Source organism: Xiphophorus hellerii, chromosome 22 (genome assembly GCF_003331165.1).
Source record: "Xiphophorus hellerii strain 12219 chromosome 22, Xiphophorus_hellerii-4.1, whole genome shotgun sequence".
NCBI classification, from domain to species: domain Eukaryota; kingdom Metazoa; phylum Chordata; class Actinopteri; order Cyprinodontiformes; family Poeciliidae; genus Xiphophorus; species Xiphophorus hellerii.
Window position 1 is genome coordinate 5,034,011 of NC_045693.1, and position 12,030 is coordinate 5,046,040.

Consider the following 12,030-nt stretch of genomic DNA (forward strand, 5'->3'; position numbering starts at 1 on the left):
TCACAGTAATGAAAAACCTCCTGGTTGTTTTAAAGACTAGAGTGATTCAGTAAGACTGACTATAAGGAAGGTTTTCATCTTGGATCAGTAGAAACTCATCAATCAAAAATGCAATTTTCACTGAAATTAACAACAACAACACTTTTGACTTTTCATTTTCTTATATGTAATTCGGACATTGATGCTAGAGTGAGGCATCTGTTCTCTCAACCCGTCTCTGTTACTGTTTTTGCACCTCCAGCTCAGGTCTGTCCTCAGGCTTCTCCTCCTGCATCTGCTGCAGCAAACTCTGAAGTGCTTCTCCCAGTTCAGCCTCAAGCTCTGGTTCAATGACAAATTTCAGTGCAGCGGAAAGTGTGGAGCCCAGAGAGAAAATGTGGCCCTGTAGCCAGAGTCAGAGAAGCACAAACATTTGAATATTGCAGAATCCTCTTACAGGTTCGGGTCACACATGTCATGTATCATTCCCTTTAATAAAAGAAGACGTGTCTGAGGTTATAACGCCATCAGTAGATTTAAGACAAACACCTCCTGTTTATGCTGACATTGTAACTGTTAGTTTGTTGTGAAAAACAATGGTCATGACATTTTTGCAAATGTTTAAAACAGCATGAGGTCTCACACCATCAAAGTGACGGGACATTTCTCATCAAAGTGAAGTTTATCATGTGAAGCATGACTCAGCATGACTCCCAGCAGATAAAATAGATAAAAGCTATTTTCACAAACCCCTGATATGAAGGTAAGTCCTTCAAGCTTAACAGCCTGTAACATCTGTGTTTGAGACTTTATTTGTAATTGAGGAAGGAAGTACAACTATCCGACAACTATCTGATAATATTTAATAATTTATTTGTACAAACCGCTGGCACAAGCATTTTATGCCCTGATTATTAAAACAGATTAATAAGATGAGTTGAAACAACTTTTCTCATCTCATTTTCATCTCAAAATGATTTCCAAGCTCAGTTCACATTGATTTTCTTTTGTTGTTTGTATTTTTTTATTTTACTACCATGAAAATAGAAAAGTATCAAAGTTCTCAAACACAAAACAAAGCTGGGTGGATCATAAAAAATTTCAAACACTAGCCTACGAGAAACTGTAACAATTTGAAGGAACAGGAGTAAAATTTCCTTGAGCAAAGAGGTAAAATCCCAGAAGTTTTGTGAGCCAAACTTAGAGACAGAACTAAGGAGCCTTGCAGCTACAACTGTTGCAAAAGCAGCTCCACAAAGTGTTGACCTTGGGAGTGTATGTTCGAACGCAAACTCAGTTTTTTCTCTTTTGAAACCAGAAGAGTTGCAGATTGTATGGAACAAAAGAACATTTCAAATGTAGCAGCTATTTTCCCAAGGATGAAAAAATGTAATTTCAGGATGTTTGACAGTATTTTGTTACAAAATAAAGTAAGACAATCTCTAAAACCTTTACCATTAACTGTATATTAGTTTGAAATAAACTGCATTGATTTTTTTATGCTTGTTAATGTACATAGCGCAGGCTTTATTAAAATAGCTGAACACGTTGCCAGACCTGGCAAAATTAATTTATGACCTGTTTCAGTTCAACATCTGGAGTGACTTCTCATAGCTTTCAAACTGTAACAATCAGAGATTCATGTTGTATTGATCTAATCTACGTATAATCCCGTGCTGGTCGGTGCTGTTGTTGTGCACTTCCAATAACTGAACCTGGAAATTGTGTTTGCAAACAGCAATAAGTATTCCTGCTGCATAACTCAAATTGAACAGACTGACAGACTGTGGAGGATTTGCAGCAGCATTGTGATCCCTCAGGAGCAATGCTCTTGCAGAAGAGGAATGACCCTCTAGGCAGCAAAGGAGCTGATTACATAAAAAAAGCTGCATTGAATCCCACAGTGGAATGATACAGAAGAAACAGACCGGGTAATATGAAACATTCCAGGCAATTAGGCTGCAAAGAAACTAGGTTAAGGAAGAAGTAAACCTTAGTAAAGTGAATGGCTGAAAGCTTTAGGAAGAAAAAATATACAAAGAAGCTATTTCCTTTTTGTTAAAAATTTTACAAAACATGCACCTGATTGTGAGTTACGTGTGAATGATGTGCTGTGACGACACATCTCTCTTACCTCAAATGTGCTGCCCGTGTTGTCAAACTCCGGAGGGACAAATGAGCAATCTGGATCATCTGCAGGTCAAAAACATCCAGAAACGTCTCTGTCAAGCATGTCTGAACTAAACACAGCAACATCACATCTAGGGGAGAATTGACATTTTTGAATGCAAAGCAACTGATAGGGAAGTAAATTCTGGCCTCTTCCCTTCTCATAACTATTGATGGCAACAATACAGAAGTTTTAGACTTATGCATGGTGCTTATTTAACCACTGCAGTCCAATGAAAAGGGGGCTGATTCTCTCAATTTGCATAATTCATGTGTGATGGATAATCTCAGGATAATCTCCAGGATCAGAATTTGAAAGGGGGTGAGCAGGAATCGGGTGCATCCTCCTCGCTGTCCTCCTCCTGAAGTGGGTCAGTGCTCAGACGTGCTACAATAACAACATACAGGTTCATAGCAGCAATGTGATGAGCACCCTGTGCCTCATTTCAACTGGAGAAGGACATGAGAGCTGTGGAAAAAACGAGGGAGGATCTGAAAGAATGACAGGGAGTAAAGTGGGTCATGACAGTTCGCCCTTTGAGTTTGGCTCTGGGCTACGAAGAGCAGAAATTCTTCCTTCACATCTTTTATTTTACTTTAATATTTTATTCCCCAGAAATCCCCTCTTTAATTTTTTAGTTTTAGCTTCTTTCATAAAAACATTTCATCTTTTCTTTCTCCAGTTTTTCCTCCCTCTTTACAGTTTCCTCCTTTGGTTCTTTCTCTTCTTTTTGTCACCACTTAAGATCATCTTTTCTACCACATTCCCAGTAATCTCATGTTTCTTCCTTTCCTTTCAAGTCTTTACCATCCTCTACTCCTTCTCATTCATTCTCTCTTCTTTGCTTTTCACTTCAAAGAACATGACTGCGTAAGAAGTGGTGGAAGACACATGTAAAACCATTGTAGCTAGGAAAAAATTGTAACGCGCTGAAATAATAATCAAAGAAGAGAAATAAAAATAGTCATTAAGCGTGAAGCAGTTTATATCAGGCTGATGGTGTGTGAGTCATGTGTGCCTCTGGCATTTTAGCACAACAGGTAGGATGAGCTGAGCAATCCACCAGATTCAACACACTTTCCCGATCAGATCTCCCACGGCACTCCGCCAGTAGGAGTTTCATCCAAAATGGAACAGCTTGCAATGTCAAGTCTCGTGGGGAAAGTTAACAGTTATCTGTTATCATCCCTGCATGATAACTACGAGGACATTTTGTTGCTCTGACTCAATTTGCATGATCTGAACTTCGCCGCAGCACCCACATACTCATCCCGCCACCTCCCTGGTGTTACTGCAGCAATTAATCAGCTGAAATGAATCGTACTGATATGTCTTAGTGGCCACTGGTGAGCGAATGGAAATCTGGAGCCTCCAAGGTCAGAGTTGCTTGGGTGTTCAAAGAATATTGGTAAACTTAAAGTGAAAATTTTTGTGTTTTCTTGGGTCCATACTGTAAAAATCCTAATCTGTTTCCAAATGTAGCCATATGCAACATCTGCAAACTCCTCAATGTAATCACATACCAGATTGTTTTCTTGGGAAAAAAAAAAATCCTTCAAGGGGAATATGCTGAATAGATCTGTGATCACGTACAGAAAAAGGATGTAGTCAGCACTTTGCTACAAATATCAAAAATGTAGAAAAAAGGTTGAACTTTGGTGAAGAGAACTGATATTCTCCTATGAACCAAAACAGGCTCTCTATTGAAGAGAATAACCGGCTATTGATTATGATAATGATTGTGATTGGAGTTTTGGGTTTAAATGAAAAAAAACAAGAGCAGATGGAAATGGATACATCACAGTTGCAGATACAGTTATGGCAGGACATTCAACTACTAGGGAGTCAACTGAATAACTGCTAAGAAACTATTTGGTGTTGTTTGTGAGCATAAAATTGATCAGATTAAAATATGCTTTCTTTTCTTTTCCTGTGTGTGTATTTTATTTATTTTTTTACTTTCAATATGACTTCTGGGAAAAAAATATACTCAACAAACTTTTAGAGTTTGAGAGGTCTGACAGACGGAGTCCTAAGAGATTAAGAGACATTACTGTAGTGTAGCTAAACTGCTATGAGTAAAACATGTACAGCAATATTAAGAAAAGTGAGACTTGCACATTCACTGTATGAATAACTAATGTGTTACAGGCTGTTTCTGTGACTTGGTTTTTGTAAGGAATGGGAGTGCTGACACCCAAACACATGAAATTAAAGATGCTGGTCAGAACAGGAGCAGAAATGCAACGTTCAACAGCTACATGAAACCTACTAAGATTTTAGTGTTTGGGTTACAGTTGTGGGCACAAGGGTTCAGTCACCACTGATGGGAATTACTTGCCCTCCCACAGGAAGCTTTTATGTCCATTAATTGGGTACTGGCTTTTTGAACATTCAAGTTACTCTTAGATAACTTTTCTCTTCATTTCCTCCTCCTCACTGGCTGCAATATCATATGAATCTTACCTTAAAAAATTGAATGATTGTGTAGTACAATTATGCTCAAGTTTGGTGTTACAAACTTGAACAAACGTAGCAAATTCACTCATCAGTTACTTTCGGCTGCATTCTCTGCTACCTTGTCCTTGTTTTTTTCTTTTACGCTCTTTTACCTGTTCAATGCATATATATATATATATATATATATATATATATATATATATATATATATATATAGTACAGACCAAAAGTTTGGACACACTTTCTCATTGAATTCAATGAGAAAGTGTGTCCAAACTTTTGGCCTGAACTGAGTACAGACCCAAAGTTTGGACACACAGTTGTGTCCAAACTTTTGGTCTGTACTGTATATATACCGTATATATATATGCATATATATATAACTAGCATGGACTGCACCCTAGAACAACTTTGAAAAGGAAAAAGTTACAGAATGACAACATTTGCTTTGTGATATTTCAACTAGATGGACACAAAGTGAAACAATGCAGCAGAAGTCATGTTATTATGACTTTCGCCTCTTTAACATCTGACAGAAAAATCAAATGTTCAAATGGGTCAACACTAAATAATTTAGAGCACCAGCTATTCAAATGATCTCTGCTGTGTGCATGTGTTGCATCCAAAATGTGTGATGTATTACTTTAACAGGTGCTATCTTTGCTAAACAGTGTGTTAGTATGAATAGATGACTAAGCATCGCAGCATGACTGCTGGCTTTATTGAAACGGTTGCCACAACAACGATTCCCAAGGCAACCTACGTTCACTGAATCAATGCTTATCAATTTCTGATGTCTGGAAGCAAGGCATGGAACAAGTAGATGCAGCAGAGTGTAACATGTGTAATGTGCTGATGTAAGTAATGTGAGAGGAAAAATAAAATAAGCTGAAACATATACTGGAATAATATAGGAAGTGATCCGTAAGTTCATTTAAAAAACTTTGTATATGTTGTGAAATTGGCAAACTAATTTTGAGACTGTTCTTCAATCAAAAACTAGATTTTAACCTGGATAAACCTAGATTTAGAGTTTCTATTGCTGCATTTCTGATCAAGTCTGTTATGTAATACTGGAATAAAGCTTACTTCTTGTATAAGTGTTATGCACTAACAGGCACGTAGGATTTTGCAGCCCACATATTGGCTGTACTACAACTGGAAGCTATATCTAGTCTGTGTGTAGGATTTATCCTCCAAACTTAAATTGTCCAAAGAAAGTATCTTTCAAGTAAGTGCAAAGAGCATTGCATGCAAAATACAGAAATTTGACAAAAAAAACAAAAAAAAATCTAAAACATTATGTGTTCTGTTGACTCACCGCTTAGCTGCTCCATGAAGCAAACATTCCCATGAGCGTTGAAGGCCAGAGTGTCTGGTGTTATACATAGGGTGTAGAAGAGGTGGGAGGGTCTGATGCTCTGCAGGGCCAAAACACACTCTGCACACACGGCCCATATCTCCTCCTCACTGAGGCAGCTGTCCCGCAAAGAAAGAATGTCGGCCAGGGAGACATTTTCCTGTGGAGGTAAAGAATGTTCTGGTAAATAAAGAAAGAACAGCATCCAGCAGGGCGTCACCTGGCAATCATTGTTTGAAACTATTTATTAGAGCCAACTCAAATATAACTGATCAATTAAACTAAAATGAACATCAAAAACTGGAAAGTTAAGACCTATGATGCTTGTTACTCTCCTATACAGATTGATGCTGAGACTGGAGGTCATTTAATAACTTCATTTTTGAGATACTGGGGAGATATTATTCTCTGGAAAAGCAGAACAGGGAGCATGAGGGCTCAAACACTAAAACTCTTTCGAAGCAGTGCACTGGACAGTTCAAAATGAACAAAAAATGTCAGGTTAAAACAAGTTTGTTTTGTTTCTTTGCGTATTCAGTCATTCCATGCACAAATTCTTATTCAGAACTTCAGAAAATGCCCTATTTCACAGGTTTTGTTCTTGGGAGCAACATTTGTCTTTTCTAATGGTAAAATTTATTAGAAAATGTTTTCTCTTTTCTTTATAAATGTGAGCATTGAATTTTACAGTAAATGGTCAGAACTGTTAATTCAATTAAATAGAAAGGTCATCGACTTTAACTGAAAACAATATAGAATAGATGGATTCATTACAGTCTTACAAGGCACCTAATCAGAAGTTGTTACTGCCAGGAAAACCTCCAGAAACTTTTTTAAAAGGCAGCCAGATGGAGCCATAGATAATATAGGAGTGGCACTTCAAAGAGCTTTATTATACTTTCACCATTTATGGGAGGATGGGGATGAGCTTTTTATATAACTGAGTTCCTCGCTATGATGAACAAAATGGCAGTATAAATAAAAGTTGCACCTTATTTAAATCTAGTTTCTCCTATTTTAAATTCATATTCCTGAAGGATACTAAGCGTATAATACTGTCTGTTTGGTTGGAAAGTGGTGGAGTGGGTGTTAGGAAAGTCACAACATCTAATTACTTCAACAAGAGCTTTTTCATATAAATCCAAACTGGCCCAATTTATTGAAAAAAAAGAGACTATTTAAATAGTTATGTACAGCTAAATGACATTTGTTTTAGAAAAGAAATCAAACCAGCACAAGACATCCAAGTGCACTGCTAAAAGTCGAACGTCTGCAGTTCAAAAGTGGTGAATGAGATGGAGACGTGGGTTTTGCTTAGTTCATTGACAAGGAGTATTTGGTCCAAGAGAACTAGACAGGGATTTAACAACACTGGTGAGCTCAGATAATCGTTAATTAACACATCATCAACAAATATTAATTTATGCTAAATTCAGGAAGCATTTAGGTAAATTTAGTCATTTCTGCTCTTGTTCCTGCAGGCATTGTTACTCTGATGGGGTAAAGCTCTCTTTGGAAGCAGTTTTCTTATTTAAAACATAGTGGTGGAGAACTTCACACCTCATTTTCTGCTCATGATCAAACTGTATTTTCGACCAGATTACTACAGTAATCCTCTGGTGCAGCCGTTGATGCAGCCGTCAAAACTCAGGACACCGTCTGTCATACCACTCACACTCCATAAGTTTGAATCACGTCAAGTTTTTGAAGTAGTCAGAAGTCCAAATACAGATTCACAAACTGGTGTTCACTTGGCTCCAACACTGCAGCAATATGTTGTTGTTGTTGGGGTACTATACATGGGGAAAAGCAGCACAACCAACACCCTGTCACCTCCTTGGTGTGGCTGCTGACTCAGCCACAGCTAGCTGCTGTCTAGTCAACACTTTGTTCCCAGCCAATATTTACATATGTGGACCATATGAGCAACAACAAGACCATCACAATTTAACACAATGGTCCCAAATGAATTCAGCATGCAGATTTGATGCAGACCTCTGCAACCACACAAATTCTATACATGCATCCAACAATCACTGTCTTTAGGTAAAATAAAGTACCCACTTCATCTTGTTCTGTGTTGCAAATACTTGTAAGAAGCCACAAAACCAATTTAAAATAGTGGTTTTTAGAAATGCATTTTTCTTTGAATAACTATTTTATATATTTTGAGCCTTTGTGCTCACATGTCATCACTCCATAGATGTTTGTCCAAATTCTTTTACTTCCACCATCTCTCCTTGTCTCAGAAAAAAACTGACTGAATATTATCACCAGTTATTTATGATGTTCAAGAAGATTTTTCTTGTAAATTACCTCTGACAAATTGACAGAAACAAAAAATACTAACACTAGAGTCAGACAAGATCTTAATTAATAGAAATATATGTGCTTACACCTCTCTAAGATATGCAGAGCATTTAGAAACAGTGACCTAATTTTGAAACCAGATGTAGAAAATCGAGTATTTTCTGCAGGGGACAATATTTGTTCTTCTAAGAAAAATGATGCACATACATAAAGTGCACACACTCACTTGTAGGCAACTGTGAATCTACACACCCACACTGAACACACTGCATCATCTGTGATCCATTACCAAATGGCACCATTTACCCTGGCAGGCGCAGTGATCCCAGAAATCCCAGGCAGTATCCAGCATAATGCAGAAGTCTGATTATTACAGGATCTTCTGTAGGCTCAGAACACAAAATCTGGCCATCACTCAGACACAGGGGTGGATGTTTGGAGAGTAAAGTGTGTCACGAAGCAGTCACTGTCAATTCCTCCACCCAGCACTTGAACACGAATTTTACACTTTTTCCAAGACAGACAATTAAAGCATCTCACAAGGGCTTTATTTAAAACTTTCTGCCACCTACACGGCAGGTCTTCTTTGGAAACCTATGAATAGCATTGGATTAGAAATAAAGTACCATATTGAACATATTCATAGGAGGAAGGTGGCAGCAGGTTGTTAGAAAATGTCAACTTTGTGTGATGAAGTTGTGTGGAGAGAAATTACAGGGCAGAGATGAACCACTTCATGCAGTAGCAGCAGGAGCAGCATCACCAGAAATAGATAGCTTCCCATGAGGACAGTGCAGGGGAACACTAGTCTCTCTCAGCCTGCTCAACTTAAATGTGTTAGCCTACATAAGCTCCAAGGTTCCCAACAACCTCTCACTGCGCTCCAGATCTTTGAACTTTGGAAGTGAGAGGAAAGGAAAGGCCAGTGTTCTTGAGGGTCATTGTTTTCCACACAAACCCAATTATAAAGTTTGACATTCTTAAAGTTTGTCCTGAATTAAGCAGGTGAAGATCCAATGAGTAGCAAAACTTGTGTTGACTGGGATAGCTTTAAGTAAACTGACCCTCTAAGATTATATCTAGCTTAAATTGATCCCAACACAATCTTTTGGTTCATTACATTTGTACAAAGTAAAAAAATATTAAATAGAAGTCACATTTTCAAACTTTTACTGTTGAGATGATTAAGTAGCCAAAGGTCAGGTCAGTTTACTGGCCAATCAAGCTAAGTGTTGCCCTGATCATCAAAGTAAGTATTGATACTTTTGGTATTGAGGACAGTTGTCAAATCGTGTTGGAAAATGAAATTAGCATCTCCATAAAGCTTGTCAGCAGAGGGAACAGGAAGTGCTCAAAAATACACCATGAAGGTGTTTTCCAAAGCTGGTCCTGAAGTACCCTTACTGGGTATGTTTTAAATGCCTCTTTGCTTCCAAACACCTGATGTAAATGAGCGGGTGGTTTCAGTTTTCTCAGGTAAGACACCTGTGATATTGACAGGTTTAGTAGTTTTAGCCCATATCTTGGGAACATCTGTGCATCGGTGCTCTTGAAGCTCCAACTCCAGCCAAACTCCTGAAAGAGCTTTGCCTAACAATTTTCTCAATGTTGTGGAGAAAACAACTTTGCTGCTTGTGACCTATTTTATACCATATTTTTCCTTCCTTCCACTCAACTTCCCATTCACATGCTTGCATTATTATGTTGTATAAATAGCCAGCATATTTAGCAATGCCGTTTTGTGGATTACCCTTTCTTTGGAAAGCCTAATGGTCAAGTCACTAGTCCTCCTCATTGATTATGTAGGTCATAAAAAACATTTCCGATATTTTTTCTAACTGTAACCTATAATATCCAAAACAGAAATAAACACTTAAATTGTATTAATCAGTTTTTAATTCACTTATATAATGTGAGTTTCACTTTGTGGATTAAACTGCTGAAATAAATTAACTTATCCATAATGTATTGACATATACATACTTTTTTTATTTAGTCGTAAATAACATCACACCTTAAAAACCCATTCCAGTAAAATCCTCAACCTCACCTCATCTTCCAGCAGTGGAGGGAGATGCTCCAGATCATAATATCCATCTCTCTCATCAGCTTTCTCCAAGTACGTGACAGCAGCATCACTCCCGGAAGTCTCCATTGCACCAACTTTGATTCCCTCAAGCAGCGCAGCGAATTGCAGCCCAGACAGCGACGTTTCCAGCAGAGACAGATGGCATGTCTGAGCTCTCAGGACTCCACCATCCTCTGAGAGGGAGCTCGAACCCTCGCTGCCGGTCGACTGCCACTGTGGGAGGCTGGCGTCCAAACGAGCAACGCCATAAAGATGTAAAGTGCAGCAATGCGTTAGCTCTGTGCGCCTGCAGCGCGCTGCTGCTGCTGCCGGTGGCGGGGGCGCTAGCCGGGCTCTGAGGCTGTCACGGCTGCAGCACCTCCTCAGAATCGAGGCGAAACATTCTGTTTTATCCTGAGCTTCGGATGGATCTTCCCCTGCGTGTGCAGGAGCCAGAGGAGGCGGAGTGGAGAACGCTTCTCCCTGGATGCCACAGTTGGCCCTCCTCCCCCCGTCACAGTAGCCTCCAGTTTCAGTGACTCATATTTGTCACTTAGCCCACATTATCTCCACTTATCCCTGTGATCATGCTCTGGTTGGGGTGTTATTTGATTAATATGCGCATATATGTTGTTGTTTTTTTCACTGCTCATATCATTTACATGTAAAGCACTAAGGACTTTCTACTTAATCATAGTTCTCCTAATGTGCAGGGATGTTTTTGTTTGATTAATATTTATTAGGAAATGTTATCTGACAATACAAATTCAGCTGGGTTATAAAGAGATCATTTCTAGTGCAACATTTCTCAAAATGCATCTACTATATGTATATTTTTTTAAAAGCCAGCAGAAGAAAAAAAACGCTAAGTCTGTACTGCATGGATGGGCTAGCATCACAGGAGCAATACAAATCTAACGAGGAATGTATGACGGCGTATTAGGACCACTGTAGACAAAAAAAAGGAGGAGCGAATTTCTGACCAAAAAATAGTCCGAAATTTCAAGATTAATCTCAGAAATTTTCCAGAAGATTTTTTTTTTCTAGAAGATCCGCAAAAGCACTATAACTCTCGGAAACATAACTTGGAAATTTCCAAGTTTCTGAGATTAATCTTGAAATTTATGAATTTCAAAGTTGAAAATATTAAACTTTTGAAATTCAGAAATCTTCAAGTTTTGTGCAGGGAGCTATGCTGCTTTTGTGGCCCACCAATGCAAAAATGGCTCGTAGGTCGCTGACCCTTGGTCTGCGTCTTGGATTCTGTGATGTGTGGCCTCCATGGATTGGACATGTTCATCCTGCAAATCCCACAGATTCACCACTGGATTGAGAAAGCTGGAAAATTTGGAGGCCAAGTCAAGAGCTCAAACTCTTCCCTTCCCAAACAATCTACTTTATGGCAATGTTGAAAGAGGCCACAGCCATCAGCAACACTGCTTCCATTAAAATGTGTAAATGGTCTGCAACAATGCAGAGATCAGTGGTACATGTCTTGTGTACCTGTGATAAATGACACACAGTAGCACACGATTCATCAGACCAAGCCACCTTTTTCCACTGACCGCTCTCTGCCGACTCAGCAAACTCTGATGGAAATGTATACTCTGATAACTTGTTTTTTAGAACTAGCAATAATTTATTCAGCAGTTTGAGCTCCTGTAGCTCACCTGTTGGATCAGA

General features: G+C 38.7%; 1 protein-coding gene across 2 annotated transcripts in view; it reads right to left on the bottom strand.

The window, feature by feature from the left end:
- kndc1 (kinase non-catalytic C-lobe domain containing 1) overlaps positions 1 to 11,086 on the bottom strand; it is a 41,643-nt gene extending 30,557 nt beyond the window's left edge. The window contains exons 1-4 of one of the 2 annotated variants that reach the window (XM_032553382.1): positions 10,330 to 10,924; positions 5,931 to 6,129; positions 2,114 to 2,172; positions 236 to 382 (exon numbers count right to left, since the gene is read on the bottom strand). In XM_032553382.1, coding sequence (XP_032409273.1) covers positions 236 to 382; positions 2,114 to 2,172; positions 5,931 to 6,129; positions 10,330 to 10,434 — 510 coding nt within the window. In that variant the 5' untranslated portion in view covers positions 10,435 to 10,924. Of the gene's footprint in view, positions 1 to 235; positions 383 to 2,113; positions 2,173 to 5,930; positions 6,130 to 10,329 lie in introns of both variants that reach the window. The other variant, XM_032553383.1, reaches the window with a different exon arrangement.
- Positions 11,087 to 12,030: the final 944 nt, after the last annotated feature.